General features: G+C 35.6%; 1 protein-coding gene across 1 annotated transcript in view; it reads left to right on the top strand.

Moving 5' to 3' along the window:
* LOC6043175 (serine proteinase stubble) overlaps positions 1 to 22,866 on the top strand; it is a 55,840-nt gene that overhangs the window by 20,736 nt on the left and 12,238 nt on the right. Inside the window, exon 3 of the mRNA XM_038257069.1 lies at positions 18,643 to 18,822. Within this exon, the coding sequence (XP_038112997.1) occupies positions 18,643 to 18,822 (180 nt within the window). The remainder of the gene's footprint in view (positions 1 to 18,642; positions 18,823 to 22,866) is intronic.

Genomic DNA, 22,866 nt, shown 5'->3' with positions numbered 1-22,866 from the left:
TCGGTTTTAACTGTTCGTAAATGAATGTTTGGTGATATTTTTAATTCATAAACAAAATCAAAATCAATTTATAACATTCCTATAAGGCTATTTGTACCCTTTGAAAATATAAAAAAAAATTACTTCAATATTTTTCGAAATATCGTCGTTTAAAAATGGGTCAAACGAGTCCTAATTTCTGAACTTAAATTCGGAAATTCTGAAAATCACTGAAAGTAGTATTTGAAAAATCCCAATGATGTCTTTTTTGATCACCTAAAACATATCTAGAAATCTAAAAAACTTAAAAAAATACTTACCCTTAGCAATAAAAAAATAAATAAAAAATCAACCATTTTTCTCAACCGTCCTAGTAATCAGGGTTGCCAGGTTGCCAGATAAATCTGGGAATGCCAGATTTTTCAAGTGTCTGCCAGAATAAAGATTCACCCTTCTCTGTGCCAGATATTGACAGATTTTGCCAGATTTTTCACTTTATGCCCACTTTGAACATTTTTATTGATTAAAATGAACGAATATAATTGAAAATATAATGTTTTTCTTAAATAAAATGCAAATTCAACTTTTTTGTGGCCATAAAATCTGTTTTGAATCATCTGATCTCTACAAACTTTTGGATTAATTTATATCTTCCCTCCCCTTACCCATTCAAATTTGTTAGATATTCGTCTGCCAGATTTTTCCAGATTTTTAATAGATACTTTGCCAGATTTTTCAAATTTTGACCTGGTAACCCTGCTAGTAATAGCCTGAAATTTTGCTGAAGATAACAAATAGATCAGAAAAGTCCTTTTCAAGATAAGATAAGCAACTATGGTTCACTCCTTGTACAAATTGCATACAATTTTAAGATTGTTTCAAAGAGCGACGAACCGCCCTCAATAATTATACATATTACGGAGAAAAAAGCATTCGGCCCTTCTTCTACATTTAAAAAAAATCACGTGTTTCTGGGGACTCCAATCGATTAGTCAAGATTAGTGAACCCTATAAAAATAATGGTTTTTACTTAAGTACATTTTTAAACCCTAAATACACTTTAAAAACAAACAAATGATTTAAAAACAACATTTACTCAGTATAAAGTTTATTTTTCGTTTCAAGTTTTGATCACCTAATTAAAAGAATTACCAAATCACCCATCAACTTAGCAGCACCAAAATTAACCTACTTCAGCTCCCTTCCACGAGCAGCAATTAATTAGTCAACACACCCAGCTCTGTGACAATGCTCAAATTAACGCCCATCGAGCTGATCCTGCGCGCTAAACATTTCTGTACAATGCAATGCACACGAGTGTCGAAAATGTGTTTAATTTTTTTTTCTGTGAAGAAGCCAAAGTCACCAACCATCGTCAGCAGACTACAACACTAGGCATTGCAAAATACGCGAGAGACTTTCTCCCGCCTTCAGTGACGGCTCCGTTGTTGATGGCTTAAGTCATACATGGTGGCGGCGCAACCACCACCCCTTCCTCTCCTTAAGCCTGTTGGATCCTTTGCTCGATGCTGTTTACAACCCTGTTAACTTTATTTAAATATCGTGCACTAATGGCAGACTACAGTGTGTGTTTTTTTTGCTTGTTGTGGCTTAGGGTGGACCTTGGAGTACTTTTTTGAAGTTTATTCTCAAAATTATCAAAGGAGTTTCTCTTTTAATTTTGTTTCTCTAAAAACTCAAATTTAAAGAAAGGAACCACCCTAGTTTCCCCCCAGATGTTGTGATGGGCTGTAAACAACTGTTGCGCCTGGGACGGTTTCGTTTCGGGTTTGTTTCTTTTTTTCCGCGGATTTCCACCCAGCAGCAGCAGGTAGTGACTGTTACTAAAGACTTGGTACACATGCATAACCGTCACCTGTAATCACCACTCGGGGTGGTTATTTTGCGGCACTGGAGAAAATCTTCAACGCCGAGGTGGATCAATACCCGTTCGAAATCGGTTTGATAAACACGTGGTGGCAGGTGGGAGTTTCAGCCCCCAAGGTGTATCATTAGTTGCATTGTGTTTACGAACCTTGGCGAGCTTTTCACGGGGAACTCTTGCCGGAACCACGAAAAATCACCGCGTGGACTAAATGTGCTCGCTCGGAAAGTGTCTGTGACTAAGAGTAGAAAACTGACTATTAAAGCGCAATCAGTGGTGGTTTGAGTGATGACTGAAATTTTATTTGAAAGTGTCACAAATTAGAGAGATTTGGTTGTCCACAGGTTTTTTTTTTGTACCTCTAATATACAAAATTGATTTCGAAACTAATTAATCAAAAATGCTGGAGAAAATGTAATAATTCAGACAAAACCCCTAGAAAGACTTCAATCACACCCCATCCCTACAAGCGACGAACCCCCTTATTTTGGACCAAGCAAAAAAAAAATACAATTGAGAAAATGCGTTGCTTTCGTTTCCATCGTGTTACAATCGGCTTTGCTGGTGGCATTCAAAGTGAGAAATACACAATATAAATCAGTCCTTTCTCCAGAAGGAGATTCCGGTCGGGCGTCAAATCGTAACACAATGGCACACCCAGCCAGTCCGCAAGAGGGAAATGCAAACAAATTGTTTTACAAACAAACAAAACGTCCATCGCACCAATTACCCACCGCATCGACAACCACCCGTAGTAGATTTCTGCGGAGTTTCCTCCTAGCTTGGAACGAGTTTTCCATATGGAAGCGAGTGATGGTGTACCATATAAATACTTCCTTCTTTGCGACGAATGGGGCGGCCGGTTCGGTGCAGCTTTAGTTCCGACTTGCGAGCGCACGGGGGAACTCAATCCGTTAGCGGATGGTGTTTTGGTTGTGGGGAAGTGTTGCCAGTTCGTGGCAAAAAAAAATTAAAAATAAATAACAAGCCATGGTCCAAACATTTAAATGCAAAAAGTGTTTTGAAATGCATTTTACACTAGTTCAGTTGTTTTGCAATAAATTTTTCAAAGTTTTAAAAAAATTTAAAATTCGACGATTTTTTTTTTTGCGATACTAATATCAAACATTTTCAAAAGTTCAAAACTTGACTTTTTTTTGATAAGGTCCTATAAACAAATGTAAACATTGAGTGTATCCCTTTCACACCTTATGTCAAAGTCGATCGGAGTAAGCGGGATACACTCAATGTTTACATTTGTTTATAGGACCTTATCAAAAAAAAGTCAAGAAAAGATTTTTTAATCAACCCAAACATGCTAAAAATGATTATAAACAAAGGGGGATTTCATATCAAATTGGATCAAGCTGATTGCACTTACATTTCCCTTGAAATTTTTAAGTTTTTTGAAAACAATTTTTTCCCCTTTGATAGTAAGTTTCAAAGTATGAGGGTAATTCTCTACCAACTCACACGAAATCGGGAAAAGTTGCCCCGACCCCTCTTCGATTTGCGTGAAATTTTGTCCTAAGAGGTAACTTTTGTCCCTGATCATGAACCGAGGTCCGTTTTTTGATATATCGTGACGGGGGGGCGGTACGACCCCTTCCATTTTTATACATGCGAAAAAAGAGGTGTTTTTCAATAATTTGCAGCCTGAAACGGTGATGAGATAGAAATTTGGTGTCAAACGGACTTTTATGTAAAATTAGACGCTCGATTTGATGGCGTACTCATAACTCCGAAAAAACGTATTTTTCATCGAAAAAAAACACTAAAAAAGTTTTAAAAATTCTCCCATTTTCCATTACTCGACTGTAAAAAATTTCGGAACATGTAATTTTATGGGAAATTTAATGTACTTTTCGAATCTAAATTGACCCAGAAGGGTAATTTTTTCATTTAGAACAAAATTATTCATGTTAGAATTTCGTTTTTTTTCTAACTTTGCAGGGTTATTTTTTAGAGTGTCACAATGTTCTACAAAGTTGTAGAGCAGACAATTACAAAAATGTTGATATATAGACATAAGGGGTTTCCTTATAAACATCACGAGTTATCGCGATTTTACGAAAAAAAAGTTTTGAAAAAGTTACTTTTTGCGTTTCTCTTTGTTTTGTCGTCCGTGTCTGTCGCGGGTGACCATGAACGGCCATGATCGATGACGACCAACTTTTTCAAAACTTTTTTTTCGTAAAATCGCGATAACACGTGATGTTTATAAGCAAACCCCTTATGTCTATACATCATTTTTTTTAATTGTCTGCTCTACAACTTTGTAGAATATTGTTACACTCTAAAAAATAACCCTGCAAAGTAAGAAAAACACGAAATTTTAAAATGAAAAATTTTGTTCTAAATGAAAAAATGACCCTTCTGGGTCAATGAAGATTCGAAAAGTACATTAAGGTGAAATGCCTCCACATCCGATTTGGGCTTCTTCTTATATTTCTTCTTCTTCATGGTAATCATCGAAATCATTAATCATTATCACTATACTTGTGTTGGTAAGACTATCACAAATACCAACACACACCATGTTAGTGTTGGTATTGTTATGAAATGTTGACCAAACACAAAATTCTTTGTTTTGTTTGATGGAAAATAAAAACATTTGCATAAAAAATAATTCACATTGCAGTGCACATATCATAAGAAAAAAATGTTTCAATACTTTTCAATCAATAAATCCAACTTTAAAATTAAATCATGTCATATTCTAAAGCAAGGGTGGCGAAATTACGGTCCGCAGGTCAAACTTTTGCCAAGCGATATCATCCGGCCCGCGATGGTTCTAGAAAAATCCTTTGAAACCAGCCTTGGAGGCACTTATACAAACATTGTTTTTTATTTGGCCGTTGCAAATTTTTTAAGTGTTTTTCCCTCGACTTGACCTCGTCGGAAAACCGGAAGTTTACATACGTACAAGCCTGCGGGTTATCCTTGGCCCTTCCGACTAACCTCCAAATCGGACGCATAATGCTGTTCAATGAGGATGCCTTGACGAAAGCTCCCTCCGGCAGCAGCCGACTTGGTTTGTAAACGTACGGCTTCATATTTACCGTAGTGGCCAAACCGGTGGAGACATTTTATAAGGGGCGCCTACGTCTTCTACTGAATCATGGAGTTCAACTAATGCCATCCGTTGCGATCGCTCTGTTGCAGCAGTACCTCTTCCGGGTTCACGAGCTATAACCCAGAAGCGATCGTTTGCCCACTTTGAACGATCCCTACCGACGAATCCTTTGCTCGGCAGGACCTGCTAAAGATTTCGCGAAAATTTACTTGCTCAGCTTTGTCCAGTTCCTGGAACGTCTTCACGTTACTTTTGGTATTTGTAATAGTGATCTGCAGAACGAGCTGCTGCAGAATGTCCTTCAGATGCTGTCCCAGATAGAGTTGTACCATGACCAGCAAGGATTCCGTTCGAGTCAATTCTTTTTCTTGAGTTTAGAAACCGGATGTGTGACACTCCGATAGGTCGAACTTCTCAAGCGCACTGCACAAAACAGGTATCGTCGTCAGGGGTGACATTGGGTCTGGAGGGTGAGATTGTGTCATACAAAAATGTTGAAATTTGTCTGACCCAATCTCACCCCCCAGACCCAATGTCACCCCTGATGATGGTAATTAAGATTAGGCGATTTTTACACGATGGCCAGCAGATTCAATGATCCGGCTGATGCTTGCCAACAGTACGGCCCGAAGGTGGTCTCGTCTCTCCATGACTTGGTACATAAAGATCTAACCGTTTTGCAGCCTAAAATTAAAAAGTTTCATAAATCTCGAACCATTTTCGCAATTTCTAGAAAACCAAACAGACAAAGTGCCGTAACGCCCTAATAGCGTGCAGCACTGGACCCACATAGACCTGCTAGACACTGGCCACAATGCTGTCTCGACGAGCAGCAGGCAACCCTCGATATTCAATCGAATTTCCAGTCCGAAAATCCATGCCCAATAGCCGAGCAGGCTGACCTTATTCACCGGCAGCGCCGGAACCAACGAGGGGTTGATTTAGTCAGACCCAAATCCAGCCGTAGTTCCGTTCACATGTTTCTGGTCCCGTCGTGCAGATTTAGTTGCGGCACAGTCAAGGAAATTTTCAGATTTGCCAGCAGGGTTACCAGGTCAAAATTTGAAAAATCTGGCAAAGTATCTATTAAAAATCTGGAAAAATCTGGCAGACGAATATCTAACAAATTTGAATGGGTAAGGGGAGGGAAGATATAAATTAATCCAAAAGTTTGTAGAGATCAGATGATTCAAAACAGATTTTATGGCCACAAAAAAGTTGAATTTGCATTTTATTTAAGAAAAACATTATATTTTCAATTATATTCGTTCATTTTAATCAATAAAAAATGTTCAAAGTGGGCATAAAGTGAAAAATCTGGCAAAATCTGTCAATATCTGGCACAGAGAAGGGTGAATCTTTATTCTGGCAGACACTTGAAAAATCTGGCATTCCCAGATTTATCTGGCAACCTGGCAACCCTGTTTGCCAGCAAAAATGATTTTACGCGGTGCACAAATTTGCCAAAATTGTGTATGAGATCGAAAGGGTCAAAACTAGGGATATAGTTGTCACGTCCATGTCCGTTCACAAGAATAGCTGTGCGGGTTCCGCCAAAACTGCGGCCGATTCAGCTTTGCCTTCGAATCCATCCTGGTGGACAGTGGAGGAAAAAAAACCGCTAGCTGCCAATGTCCAAGACTACCCCAACTGCGGTGGCGGCTGGAACATTTCTCCGCCGAAGCAACTTCCGGAACCATCGCCAACATTTTCTATTCCGATGGACACACTCCAGCCCAGGGCATCTTGGAAACGGCACCGTGCCGGTCGCGGATTTACGCGATTTTCTCAAAATAATCCGTCCACTTCTGGTTTGTTTGGTTGACTGCTTTGTTTTGTGCATTTTCTACCGCAGCAGCATGACAGATGGTTTGCGATAACAGTGTTGCTGGTTGGAGTGTTACTAAAATATAACCGTCTGCTTTGTTAATTGTTTTAATTTGATTTTAATTGCTTCTATTTGCTAGCAAAAATTATGTTTGCATGCAAGTAGAGTTTATACGCTAATCTTTGATTTATAATTGAGTTTAAAAGCGCATTAACATTGATTTTTATTTTATTTATTTTTGCGAGCATTTTTATGGTTCTCTGTTTTGGCATCACTTTCTACACCTTCTTGGGTCAATATTTGAATAGGGCTTGTTCCAAAAGAAATCAGTGTAAAAGGCTTTGTTTCAGTACGACTTTTTTAAATGTTTGTTAAGAAATGATGGATTTACACATACGATGAAAGATTGGTGTGTACGGACAGAGGCAGTAATAATAATATTTTTTTCGAACGGTTGCTCGGGTTTTGCAAAAGTTGGCAAATTGTGATTAAAATTTTCAATTTCGTCGCGTTAAAAGGTGTGTTCCGGAAAGTTTTGAACAAATAACGTTGTGTGATATAATATGAACCCAGTCCAACCTAAGGAACACCCGAAATGTAAGCAAACAAAGTAGTGACCAAATTTGTGAAGAAGAAGTGTGGAAACGAGGAAGAAGAAGAAGTAAAAGAAGACCTCCGATGCAAAATCGTTCGTGCTTTCGAAATTTAAGCAGTTTGTAAGAATTTTGAGTGCAATAACGATATAAAATGTATTAAAATCGGTGAATGACGGCGATAACTTATATGGAGTTCATGTTTGGAAAAGGTATGTGGCAAAATGTGGATGCGAGAGCAAAATTTTCAAAAAGGGTGTATTTTCTATGGTAATGACTAAGGTTCTGCAAAAAATCATTGATGGAAATTAAGGGCATGCGACGGCAGCCTTTTTCGGCCATTTCGTGTTGTGCTCCAATTTCACCTTAAATTTCTCATAAAATGACATGTTCCGAAATTTTTTACAATCGAGTAACGGAAAATGGGAGAATTTAAAAAAAAATTTAGTGTGTTCTTCGATGAAAAATACGTTTTTTCGGAATTCTGAGTACGCCATCAAATCGGGCATCTAATTTTACATAAAAGTCCATTTGACACCAAATTTCTATCTCATCACCGTTTCAGGCTGCAAATTATTGAAAAACACCTCTTTTTTCGCATGTATAAAAATGGAAGGGGTCGTACCGCCCCTCCGTCACGAAACATCAAAAAACGGGCCTCGGATTCGTGATCAGGGACAAAAGTTACCCCTTATGACAAAGTTTCACGCAAATCGAAAAGGGGTCGGGGCAACTGCTGTGTGAGTTGGCGGAGAATTACCCATGAATAACTTTTTCACGAGATATCGTATTTTTTGCAATGTTCTCAAATTCTTATAATTTGCAACAAGGTATCAAACGAAGCAATTTTGTTTAGCTTTTTCACTTTTATTTGAGTTGTTCTTTGAAAAATACTATTATTTTTTGGCAAATTTTCATTGCAAAATGGGTATCGAACAAAGCAAAATTTTGCATGTATTATCACTTAGCTACAGCTTTTTTTGTGAAATACTAAAATTTTCACAAAATATCGAGTGCGGTGCCTGTGTGAACGCGCAGTCCTGTTTTTTCGTGTTATTTTCCGTCTCTTTTGTGTCGCTGTTCGATTTGGTGATTGGTAATTATAATTAAATAAAAGCATCATTAGTGTGGTGTTTTTCGGGACCTGTTAGTGTTCTGTTTTTTTACCTTCTTCTTATTTTCATTGTTTTTTTTTCACTCGCGTTCGTTGGCCGATGAGTTTTTTTGTGTTGTTCTCTTTTTTTTTTAGTTTTATATAAAAACGTACCTATTTTTTTGAGACTAGCAAGCCGTATTGCTGGATTAAGTCCTTTCTATATCATCGATGATTGAAAGGCACGCCGTCGAATATTTTTTAAGGCTTATGATATAAAATCATTTCAATAAATGAAGCCCTTCCTACATCACCGTTGATCGGAAGGTACGCCGACGGAGAATTTCTGGAGAATCGCGGTCGAATTAATACTATATTAAGAGTTGCGTTCGTGAAGTTGAACGGTGCACGTCGCGGTCATCACGCAAGATTTTCGTTGCCGTTTCCGTCTTTGTTGTCCCCCCGATTGCGTTTGTTTTTCTATCCGGGTTTCGCGTTTTCGCTTTTTAGAATATTATTTGGTTTTATCTTTCCACAGCCGGCTGTCTAAGATTGAATCATTTATTCTAAATCTACACCAAATAACCGGGAATAGCCTCATCCGCATCATCCGACTGTTTGCCTTGAGAATTCATAATCCATCACACCATTAAACAAAATTTATTGATTATTGGGTCGCATTATCATCCTATATGATGAATCCTGGCCATTACCTTAACCCACTAACAAAATCCCAAGTAGAAGTAGTTTTTCCGGCACACGTGGGGGTGTGGATATCGTATAGAACCCACCTTTGGTAGCAACCTGTGCTAACTAACATTCCCGTCCCAATCCCCCGAGATCTACAAACTGACATGGCGGGCGCCGTTGGTGGCCAACGACTGTTACCTATTTGCTCCAGATCTAGTTTTGATGATCTTGATGTTTTATCTTTTCAGCGCATTCATACATGCTGTTGATAAGGGAAACACCATTAGATCGTTCAAGCGTATGGTCGGTTGTATTGATAGGATATTACGGTCCTGTTCAGCAACGGAGAAGGACAACCATGGGTGGTCTCTCATGCTCATGCTCATGCTCAATACTAAAATTTTCACAAAACATCGTATTTTTAAAATACCGTATTTTTCTGTGGAAGCCCTGCTACTTATTTTTTTAAATATAAATTTTAGTCATGTTATTAAAATTAAATTTAAAAAAATCCAGTCAGACTGTTGAAACTTCATTTTAGGTTTCTTCTGTACATTTATTGCGAACAATCTAAGTTTTATGTTAATCGTATATTCAGATGGAGTATAAATAAAGTGTTTCTTATTAAATGCATGTAATAAAGTTATAAAATTTGATCTAAAGCGTATATTTTTATAATTTAAACAATCAATTAATTCTTCAAGGTTGTTAACGGTAAAATAATCGAGGTTTAATAAAGATAATGATGGAACATAGCAAAACTTTGTATGCATTTTACTTTATAGCGTTTTTTTTGTAAAATACTCAAATTTTCACAATATACCGTATATTTTTTAAATAACTCGAATTTTCATGTTTTACGATATGAGAAGAAATTTGATATGATTTTTTACATTATCAGAGTTTTGTCCGAAAATTACAAAAAAAAATCAGAAGGTATCATATTTTTCCAAAATATTTAAATTTGTATGAAAAATTCAGTAGTTTTAAAAACATTGTGATAATATTAGTATTTCATATAAAAACTGTAACTTAGCGAAAATACATGCAAAACTTCACTTCGTTCGATACCCATATTGCATATATTATGAAAATTTTAGTATTTTCGAAAAAATAAAATAATTTGTGAAAATTTGAGTATTTTGCAAAAACACCGGAATAAATAATAAATGCAAACACCGGAATAAATGTTAAATTTTGTTTCTTGTGATACCCATATAGCGAATTATCAAAATTTTAGTATTTTCGCTTAAAAATATGGTATTTTATGAAAATATATTATTTTACAAATCAAAAATTATAAGGATATCCATATTTCGAGTTTGAAAATTTAAGTTTCGAAAAAAAATTATTTATAGAAAATTGTAGTATTTATTTTACAAGCAAAAAAGAAGTAAAAATGTGAGCTCCAGAGAAAAAAAAAAGTTATATTTTTTAGAATAATTTTTATCCCAACAATTAAGCTTGAGAAAAATTAATAATGGGCCGAAGTCCAAGTGTAAACAAAGAGTTTTTCCTGCTCAGTTGATGTTTTTTCCACATTTTTATACATTACATTAAGAACGAGCTGGATAGACTTTTCTTTTTCAAATTTCGACCTTAGCCCAACTACATTGTTTTGCTAGAATTCATCTTAATGAAATTCAAGATAATTTTCAGAAATCAAAAATTGTCTCAATTTTTATTCAGTTTAAACACTTTTTTTGAATTGCTGGAATTTTTTATGTTTTATGTTTTATGTTTTATGTTTTATGTTTTATGTTTTATGTTTTATGTTTTATGTTTTATGTTTTATGTTTTATGTTTTATGTTTTATGTTTTATGTTTTATGTTTTATGTTTTATGTTTTATGTTTTATGTTTTATGTTTTATGTTTTATGTTTTATGTTTTATGTTTTATGTTTTATGTTTTATGTTTTATGTTTTATGTTTTATGTTTTATGTTTTATGTTTTATGTTTTATGTTTTATGTTTTATGTTTTATGTTTTATGTTTTATGTTTTATGTTTTATGTTTTATGTTTTATGTTTTATGTTTTATGTTTTATGTTTTATGTTTTATGTTTTATGTTTTATGTTTTATGTTTTATGTTCAAAATTTGTTATTTGATGTTACTCGAATGCGGAACAATTACGAAAATATTGGATAATTTTATGATTTTGTTATGTTGTTTTGAGCATGAGCATGAGCATGAGCATGGTTGACTGCCAATGAGCTGCTACTCCGTTATTGACAGATCAGCTGAAGTTAAACAATGAATCAAAAATGATCAGTGGGAGCCAACCATCCGTTCACTGTTTAACCTCTGAAGATCCCTACTTTATTAGTCAATACCGGCGCCCTCCCAACAAGCCTGCAGTTCAACGAAAGGGAGGAATGTTAGTCCGATAGTTGAAGTTGCAGACTCATCAAGCACACAGTTTTTCGCTATATACTTGTTGATACCGCTTGAGACCGTTGAATCCACAGCATCTCCTTCAAGCATCACGTGATTATTATTTTTTTGGGTAGTAGGATAAGGTATTGGCTTTTCGATGCCTCCCGAGCTACGATGCTATGGGGAGGACTTTCATAACAGACCCGTCGGCGAGCCTTCCGAGCAACGATGCTATGGGAAGTTCTTTCTGGTTAACACACAAAATCACTCACTCACAATTATTTCACTCCACTATTAATTAATCCAAAATGTCTGTGCGTCTTTCGATCATTATATAGAAATGGCTTTTTCATCATAAAAAATAAAACCTTATTCGAAAAAATTATACACCATTTACCCGACGCCGTGCCTTCCGATCAACGATGATATAGGAAGGGCTTTGAAAATCACAAAACAATTAATTAAGATCACAAAAAAAAAACACAAAAACACCAATTACTCAACGAAAATTACGCTCAAGACACAAATAATTCAGTAAGGCATGCTCTTATTCGATTACCACAATCACTCACCCCATGCGAATAGCGACACAAAAGCACACACAAAAATTAACCTGCATAATCACGACTTCGCGTCCCCATTTCCAGCGCACCAATGATGCTATTATTCGATTACCACAATCACTCACCCCATACGAATAGCGACACAAAAGCACACACAAAAATTAACCTGCATAATCACGACTTCGCGTCCCCACTTGCAGCGCACCAATCTTTATGATTTTGTTATGTTGTTTTCAATACAAACAAAAACTTTTTATTTTTCGAGGTGGCTCAAACTTTGAAAAATATTTGCAACGATCTAACACGGAGATTAAAATATGTAAAAGATAATGAATTATGAAATTTCTCAAATCGTAATAAAACAACAACCATTCAAAAACGTGGAAAAATAAACCACTTGTTGGCAACCTTGGCAGAAAAGTAACTCACCGCAAAACCATCTTCGCCCCAACCAGCTGTTCAAAGCAATGCAAAAACAACAAAATTTCCTCCATAACGGCCCCAGCCCGTTACCATGCAAGCACACTCTGCGAATTGCACTCTCTTTTTCCGCGTGCAGTAATACACCCGATTCCGTTGTGAGTCCTACCTTAAGACCTGCTCCACCTCCTCCTCCTCGTTGTAAACCACAACAACAGACCCAGCCAGAGACCCTTGGGGCGCATCGCGCTTCAGTTCACCGTCAACCGCCAGCGTGGTCAGGCCACACTGCTTCGGGGGGTCTCAAGTCTCGCGTCGTCGTCGTCGTGCTCACTTTGATTCAAGTTGTGCTCAGGGTGGGGGAGTTTCGGAAGAAAGTGCCCTTGGCGCGCGCGCAAGTTAGTGACACAGGTGAAACACAAAGAACCGGAACCTACTCTGAACCGCAGGGTGAAGCTCAGCCAACCTGAAAGCGGTGGCGTTGACGTTACGGCATGAAGTTACGGAGGCCGTGATCTCTGTGTGGGGACCTTCAGCAGAAGCAGTCGTCGTATTGAAAGTGAAATTAGCCGTTGCAAAGGGGGTTCGTCGTCTAGTGGCGTTGTGGTCTCCGGTGTGGGAAGGTAGAAGAGAAAAGATTCTCAGGTCTCCAACCCGTTCGAGGGGGTATTAGCCGGGTTCATTGGCATCCCCGGGATCACTGTTGGAAGGCGATTTGGAGGAACTTACGTTGTAATCACCTCCTAGTTAATGGATTTCTTTGCAGTTGTCCACATAAAAGTGAGGGTGTTCAAGTGATCTTGTCGGAGTTTTCTTTTGCAAATCACCTGAAGAAAGTGAATCTAGTTGAAGTTCTCCAGTGCAAAAATATGACCTGAAACGAGTCACGCCATCATTTTGGGAACGGAAAGCAGTGCAAGTGAAGAAACAGGTTCCCGAAAAAAGCCTTTGCATAACGATTTCATAACTCAGCACGACGATGACTTGGAAGCAGCAGCGGAGGAGGGTGGCGCAGATCTCCCAGCAGATAGCTGGGAGTAAACGGAAAGTGTTTGGAAGTGGTTTCGTCTTGGTGGCTGCAGTGATTTTGGTGCACAGTTTGGAAGGTGTTGGAGTGGAGGCACAGCAGAGGACACACTCGGCGCAGCAGGAGCAGGACATACTGATACTGGATGCGCTCGGGAAGCGGCAGTCGTTCAGCGGGAACAACGTGGAATATGGACCGAACTCGATCATGGATCTGTTGGGGAGAAGTATGTCAAGCTGAGAATTTTGGGCGTGCGTTTGAATTATCTTGGGAAATTTTGCGTTATGGACAAATAATCGAATTTTTCATTATTTTGTGATGCCTGAGTGCTCTAGAAACTGCTTTCCCTATTCAGAATGTAATATTCAGAATTCACCTCAAGTGAACCATAGACTACGTATATGCGATGAACTGGGTCGATAACTTTCTGCGGCTCAACACAGGATCAAAATTTGTCCTTTTGAGCTATGATCTTTTTGGTCTTAATTGACAATGATAAATTCTTGAAATTAGAATAAACTAGAATATTTTAAAAAAGTTTGATAACATTTTTTTTTAAACTCAACAACCTTTACAAGATTTTAGGCAGGGGTGCTCAGCGATTTTTTTTATTATTTAATTTATATTTTAGTTTAGATTATGCTAGCCAATTGCTCTTTCAGGCAAAATAAATTTCAAGAAATAAACCCTAGATCTACTATTTATAATGATTTTGAGACGAGAGTATTATTTTTTCAAATAATTTAGAAATTCATTAAATCACTTTAATCAATTAACAGAATGGAATTAAAATGACGCCGGCTATCAGTGTCATGATTTGTTAATTCAAATATATAAATTTTCTTCGCTGTAATTATATTGACAAAATTCCTTCAACAAGTCGTGATAATTCCTATTCCTTGTAAAGTTGTGGTAATCGTCATCAATTTCGATGCCCATGTGCTCTATTGCACTATCTAGATAGGAATCCCAGCAAGTTTAGCACAGGTACAGTACCTTTAGTTATTTTTTTTACATTTTGAGATGCATTTGCATTAGATCCAATATTCCTTCACTGGCTTCCAATAGGGCGCAACTGCTGATTCAATTTGGTACAGATGAATGAATTAATCTAAGTTAAATACAGAACATTTTAGAATGATGTTAAAAAATGTAAGTGTTTTCACGGCTTCACCTTAAGGAAACTTATTTGGCATTTTTTCCTTCTCACTTAGGCTAGTATAAATTTTATTTACAGTTTTTGTCTCCCCTCCTCTTCAATGTTGACCAGAAAAATCAGGGGGCAAAAATAATATTTTTTTCAAAAAACTTCTAAATTTCAATGGAAATTGAAGTGCAATCAGCTGAAATCAATTAAAAATGCATTCCCCTGCGTTTAGAATAATTTTTAGCATGCTTGGGTTGCTTTAAAAAAATTCTTTTGAATTTTTGAAAATTGTCGATGTTTAGTATCGCAAAATGTTTTTTTTTCTAAAACTTTTGTTTTCGTCAGATCTTACATTTTTTGAAAACTAATGATTGCAAAACAACTGAACTAGTGTACAAAGCATTTTAAAACATTAGAATTTTAGAGCGCCCACCGCGGGATTCGAACCAGCAAACTCTGGATTGCGAGTCCAGCGCGCGGTCCGATTGATCCACAAAGGTTGACGATATATATATTTCACACTCTTTTTAAAATAATAAATTACACCGACCAACAAAATTTCTGCGCAGGCTAAACTAGAGGGGAAGCATGAAGTTTGGGGTCCCCAGAAACATAGGCAATTTGAATTTTTCAAAAATATTTTGGCTGGGACGAACGGTTTTTCTCCAACGAGAATGGAGAATTAGTGCTGTTCGCTACTCCCACATACTGCATGCAATTTTTGCCTATATGGGACAGCGACATTTTAACAATTTTTGTAGGTCAGTGTTATTATTAAATAAAAAAAAAAAGGCAAAGAAAAATGCAAATCATTTTTAATTGAAGGTTGAAAATATCTTTTTTTATTATCTTTTATTTTTTTGGTATCAGCAAATTATTTAATTTTAACCAGGCATGGATTTTAAAATAATTATAAAGATTTTAAAATACAATAATACGTTTGTTTTCAAATAGGAAATGGAAAAATTTCTAACAAATGTACCTTAAAAATAGTTTTTTTTGGTCGCATATACGCTATAGACAATGGACACAATGCATAAAAATGGTTCATTTAATCTTAGTTATCTGGGTTATTTAAAAATGGATGAAAAGTTACTGCGCACTTTTATTCATTAACCCTTTCCGGCATGAATTTAAAAAAAAAGTTTACTTAATGATGGGTAAATGATCCTGAGAACCATACGACAATTAAAGGCTGCTTAAGAAAATTTTGATTTTTGAGGCATATATGGACCACCAGGCCTGAAAGGGTTAAGAAGCATAAACTCAAAAGTAATCTATTGATTTTGATTCGGACAGAATATTTGAAAAAATAATGATTAGTTTTTTTTGGGAGGAACACAGGTAAAATGAATCCATGCTCCAAAACCATAAAATTACATTTTAATTGGTTTTTGTGACCAGTTTGAGAGAAAATGGTTAAATATAATATTGATAGTTAAGTTGGAATCAAGAAAAAATATATAACACAGAAATTATGTTTTTCATGACAAATATTTTAAGCAGAACAAATCTTATTGGTTTGTGCTCATGAATAAATAGATAAGCATTGAAATTAAGTAGAAAATCTGCTTTTTTCACTTGAAATAAAATTTTTATGCAATCACAACTCAAAGTTTTCAAATATTTGGAGCTAGTTTTTAAAACGTGTTTGTATCTTTTGTGCACCTTTTATTAATACGAAGAAGTTTTTTTAATGATTTTTCAACAATTCAGCATAATAAATGACTTCGGTTACAAGAATTTTCATTACAAAAAATAGTAGTTTAGTAGTTTCATACTTGAACCTCTTACCTCTTACGCCCTTGGTAGCTCTAGCTCATACTTTATTATTCTTGCACAATCCTCTTTGCGACATTTAATGATACCAATTAAATTTTCATCCAATCGTAAAACGTTAAAAAACTCTATGTTGATCTTGGTGGGAAGGGGTACCTTATTTTCAAACGATATAACAACAATTTTCGTTTAAAATACTTAACAAAATCATTATCGTTTATTTTCATTCCATAATGTCGTAATTTTTGATGCACAAACAAATAAATAAGATCTATTCCCAGTTGTGAATGCTTCAGAAATTTATATTATCTGAAATAAACCTTGACATGAAGTTTCCAGGCAAACTGATAAGCTCAATAAGAACAGTAAATAAAATTGAGTTCTTTAATTTTTTTAATCTAAAAAAATGTGGCAGAAAGTTGAGAAAATTAATACTCTTGCTTGAATTTCGAGAAATCCCGGGAAATTTACAATTTTCGCGGAAAACGGGAAATATTTTTTTTGCGGGAAATCCCGGGAATTTTTTTCCCGGGACGGGAAATTGGACGTTCATAAAGATATTTCATTATTAAAGGGAGTAGAAGACGATTTAAGTTTAAAGTTTTGCCATGCGCAAAGCGAATTTGCAAACTTTGTGGGTGTTATTTTCTCTAAATACAGAGTTGATTTACGGGTGCCACGCTATCTCGAGATGAGATGGACCAAATTGGCTGAAATTTGAAGTGAGAACTCTCAAGGCAAATACCGTGTGCATGACAAAGCCCGACTTTGAAATTAAGTTTTTTTTTTAAATTACAAAAATCAAAAACTGTTGATTTTTTATATGGAAAACAACATAATATGATAATCTTTTTAAAAATAAACTTGTTGAAAATTGGCCTTCGTCATCCACACAGGACCGGTTCAATGAGTCTTCACTAAAATTTTGTGCCGATTTGGTCAAAGCAGTGTTGAAATATCGTGGCACCCGTTTTTTTGTAACTGATAACTTCGAATAGCTGTATCTTCAAATCTGATTTGGTAATAGTTGAAAATGTTTATTTTAATGTTCTGAAAACAAATTTGAAAAAAAGTTTTAGTGTTTGCTCATACCAACCCTTAACATTTGTTTTCCAATTTACATGTATGTAACCTCTTAATAAATCAACCCAAACTTTCAACCTTAAAAGTTTATACAAGTTTGTCTTAGAGCAATTTTTGATGAGATACAGTAATATATAAAATAATGAAAAACAAAAATATTGAAATAACTTACGCCCTTCTCAAATGTCATTCTGAAGTGCAACTGGCTCCATATACACAAAAAACATTGAGGGTCGAGTACAAAAGTACCTGAAAAAAACATGTTCTGGACATGAATTGCATTTATAAGCTCTGTGTTCAATATTTTTGTCGTTAAAGCGACGATATTTTTTGTGGAATCTTTGAATATACGTAGGAATCAATTCGATTTATTTTGTCGTGGATTTGTCTTGCTGTTGGACTCTTGATAACATCTTGCACTCTTTTATAAAACCACTTTTTTATCAAAAACAAAACAATTTTAAAATGAAATAGTTAAAAAAAATGCTGTCATGCCTAATTTAACTAGGTTAGAACTCAGATAAAGAGATCATCATTTGAAAAAAAAAATCCTTGATATTTTAATAAAAGCTTTGTTTCAAACCACAAATTATGTAAAGAAATTTGATTAATTTTGTCATTGTTTTTTTTCTTTCAGTGTACGATTGGTTTGTTGTTACATAATTGTTACAGCCCTTTTCGTGTTACAAACAAACTTTTCACCCATGTTCAGAGTAATAAAACCATCATAAACATGCAATGAACTCTCCGATGATCCGTACGTACACTCTGTTTACACTTTTCCCTTACAATCACGTAACAAGTGGCAACGTTAGTTTTGCAACTTGTTGCGCTCGCCAAATAAACTGCTATGCGCGTAAATCACCATGCAAACAAGCGAAAAGCTCCGAAAAAAGGAAAATAATAACATTCAAGGTAGACCACACAAGCCCATCTGTTCCAGTCCATTTACTGGGTCACTGGGTCCCAACAAGTCCGTGTATGCACCACTAATTGGACATTTGTGTTACTCAACTTGAATGCATAACAAGTTTGAGCTGTTTGTGGTACCTACTTGGGAAATTTGAAACTAATTTTCCTTTTTCTCTTCAATTACTTCCAGTGATCCCCCAGACGTGTCGCCACAAAGGTCGCAAATTCGAGTGTGGCCTCTCGATATCCTGCGTCCTGGGTGGGGGAAAGCCGGTCGACCTCTGCTCCGGCGGCATGATCTGGTCCTGCTGCATCGACCGGGAACCTCAAGTGGAGCCCGATCCGGAACAGGGTGCCGTCCACAACGCCAGTGAGTATGCGCGTAGGAGAATGTCGGGTGTGCCAAGTATCGCCTCGCAACCTCATCCAACTAGAGAGCAGCTAAAAAATGTCTGCCCTTTAGGAAACCGAGACCAACATAATGAGCATACTTAACCCCCGTGAGACAGAGACAAGAGACCAAAGTTCCCCAAACGACGACAACAATGCAACAATGGCTAATATGCGTGGTTCATTGGAAAATTTCACTTTTTGGCTCCTACTTAAGTCACAATCAGCATCAGCATCACCAGCAACACGAAATCACGTTACACGATTGATTGAGCATAATTTGAGCAAAAAAAAGGGAGAAAGGCAACCCAGCCGGCGAGAAGAATGAATGAAATAACCGCGAGAAAAACCACAAATCTGTCACAGGCTTCGAGTGCGTTTGGTTGAGATGGAAGGCTGTGTTTCGTTCAGGTTATTTCAAATTGACTAGAGAGTTAATTGACCTATGGGTTGGACCAGTAGAAGCTTGGCTTTACTTTCGATTTCAGTTTTGTTTTTTTAACGTCAATTGCTAGGGGTTTTTCCTTCGAATTTGATAATATTAAAAACTTTGAAAGGTTTTATTTTGGGAGCAACAAATTATATATTAATTGCCCTTCATCTTTGCTGAAGATTCCAAATCAATGAGATTTTTTTTCTGTAGAAGAAGATTTTGAATTTTGACATAACAAAAATTTTAAGTATTACATTTTTGATTGACGACCAAATAACTTCAATGTGTAGATTTTTTAAAACACCCAAAAATTATTTAAAAAAAAAATTATCTCAGTGCAGCAAAACCAAAACACTCTTTACATAATTGAGTCACGGTCAACCGAAATCCGGCGTCCGAGTGCTCCAATTTTCGGTCATCACGCACTGGCGTCGATCGTGGAAACCCGTCCAACTCTTCGTGACTTCATTTCAGAGAAAGACTCAAGTTACGCAACGGTGGCGTAAACCACTTAACTTAATTCGGAAGTGGGCCATTGTTTTTTTTTGCCATTTTACCCTCGGCTTCAACCGTCATCGAAAACAACATCTCAACAATTGCAACAAATATGGCCACACTCACTTTTATCAGTCGGCAAATCTGGGCTTTTTTTCTTTTTGTTTCTTCATCTTTCACTACTTTTGAATGTCTGTGTTTGTTTTGTGAGAAAAAAATGCTCCAAGTTTGAGACGCAACTTCAGTTTCCGCCTTTTTATTTTTCGTTTTTCACTGCACTCGGTAATAATGGAAATAATCATGAAAATCATCATCATCAGCGAACTCAGCAATGGCAGAGCCATTTTCACACAATCATCAACCCAAAGTGAACAGGGCCACTCTCATTATCATTTCGAAAAATGTTACCTCATTTGTTTTAACTTACTTCTGGGTTCTTCCTCTCTTCTTCTTGTCCACGCAGTAATCGGCAGAAGAAAGGGCAAATTTGCTGCTGGCGGAAAATTGCACGCAAAAAGTGGAAACATTTGCGGTTTTTCCTGAACGAAGTCTGCCCCACTGACAAAAAGAGACTTGGTTACGGCGACGAACCTCTGGTTCGAAGCGAAAAATGTCATCCGCCATCATTACCGAAAATTTCGCTTTCGTTCACCGTGAAGCGCGGTCTAATGTGAATAATTTGACGAAAATCGCTGTGTTACCTCATTCTGTGGAGGGACTTTTCCATGAAGACATCAGCTAAAATACTTTCCTCAAACGTCCTCTGGGGAACTTCCGTTTGGTGGTTCGAGGTTGCAACAGACTGGAAACGAACCGTGACCACGATGACGAGCAAAAAGATTTCTCACCTTAATGAGATGAGAATTTGATAATCATTATCACCAGTGGAGAAAATCATGCAGCGTAATGCTTGGAGGGAGGAGAATGCATTTTCAAGATTGTACGATAATGGTAGAAGCTTCTTTTTATAGCTGGAATTAGCACTATAAGCATGATGGCGTGAGTGCAAGCTATTAGAAACATTTTTCTTTGCTCAAATAGAAAAAAAAGAGCTCAAGTCAATGACCTTTTCAGCGGACTACAGTATGTGAAACAACTTTAGCATCTTGACTTGTAACAAATGGATCTAGTTTTAAAGCGGCTAAATAAATAATTTTGATATTTTTGTGTAGATGGTCATTTATAAATTGATATTAAAATATACCAAAAACTAAACTTAACTTGAGAAAACAGTCAACTCTCTGGTGGTCGATTTTCACGATTTCAATGATTGAATCTAAATCTACTCAGCGATCAAATGATTGCTATAATTTTCAAGTTTGTGTTGGATTTTGATAATTGTTATTTTAATAAATGATGTTTTGATAATTTTCTAGATTGTTTTGATTTTTGAAATTACAAAAGGCGAAACATCGACTTCAACTCTTAGAATCCCATCAAAAGGGTGTTTTTTGGATTAACAAAAAAAAATCATCTTTTCAAAAATATAATCTGAAAAAAATTGCTCAAAACATATTTGGACCCTTATGAAATGTTCAGCTTGAATTTAGTTTTTTCAATATTTTTATTCGATAGATTCAATTATTTCAAAAATGTTCCTTTTTCGGAACGCCACTTGGGAAAGCTTAGAAAATTTCATTTTCTCAATCTCAATTCTTTGCAAAGCATATCTGCGCTAAAATTTTACGATTTTCACAGTCCAAAAGTGAAATTGTAAAGAATATTCGCAGCCATCTAAAAAAATTGAAATGGATGTACATAGACACTGCTAAAAAAATCATAAATATACTTTTTTCATCATAAAATAAACCTTCAAATTACTTTAACCCTCAGCAACCAAACCTCGCCTCTAAACGGGTTTTGATCTAAAAAATCGCCAAAAAATAAGGTTTCAACCAATTTTTGATCTTTAAAAAGCATTGGAAAGAAGAACCCTTATTTTTTTTAATTTTAGGGTAGGAAGTGACTTTGACAATGTTTTAAAAAAGTTATGGGGGATGCAAAACCGAGGCGTGCTTAACCGAGGCACAGAGCTTATGGGATTTTGGCTATATGGGAGACATTGGCTTTAATCATACGAAAAATTATGCAAACATCAAAAATTTATAGTGTTTTGGAATCGGGATGATGTCAGCTATCCATTAAAATTATGATTTCATGAAAATTTTCACAAAAATACGTATTTTTCCTGTGTTTCGAAAATGCATTTTTTCTCTAAAGAAACCAAAAATATATTGTTATTGCAATATAGGTATCAAATGATCAGGGTTTTTCATACATTTTGGATGTAATAACAACATTTTTAGAAAATACTTCAAATTTTCACAAAACTACGTATTTTCGAAAAAAAATACTCAAAATTTCCATTTTTACAATGTGGGTATCGAACGATCGGGATTTTTTTTATACATTTCGAATGTAATGAAAATATTCTTTGAAAAAACTCAAAATTTTCACAAAGCTACGTATTTTCGAAAAAAAATACTCAAAATTTCAGTTTTTACAATGTGGGTGTCAAACGATCGGGATTTTTTAATACATTTAGAAAGTTATTAAAAAATGAAAATACTCAAAATTTTCACAAAACTACGTTTATTAGAAAAAAAAATGATTTGATTATTTGATGCCCATAATGTAAAAACTGAAATTTTGAAAAAATTACAAAAATACGTAGTTTTGTGAAATTTTAAGTATTTTCAAAAAATATTGTTATTACATTCGAAATGTATGAAAAAATTTCGATCGTTTGATACCCACATTATAAAAACGGAAATTTTGAGTTTTTTTTTTCAAAATTACGTAGTTTTGTGAAAATTTTGAGTATTTTCCTAAAAATGTTGTTATTACATTCGAAATGTATCAAAAAATCCCGATCGTTCTTTACCTACATTGTAAAAACGGAAATTTGGAGTATTTTTTTTCGAAAATACGTAGTTTTGTGAAAATTTTGAGTATTTTCTAAAAATGTTGTTATTACATTTGAAATGTATGCAAAAATCCCGATCGTTTGATACCCATATTGTAAAAATTGAAATTTTGAGTATTTTTTCGAAAAAACGTAGTTTTGTGAAAATTTGGAGTATTTTCTAAAAATAT

The sequence above is a fragment of the Culex quinquefasciatus genome, chromosome 2 (genome assembly GCF_015732765.1).
Source record: "Culex quinquefasciatus strain JHB chromosome 2, VPISU_Cqui_1.0_pri_paternal, whole genome shotgun sequence".
Classification (NCBI taxonomy): domain Eukaryota; kingdom Metazoa; phylum Arthropoda; class Insecta; order Diptera; family Culicidae; genus Culex; species Culex quinquefasciatus.
This window is presented reverse-complemented; position numbering and strand designations above follow the sequence as displayed.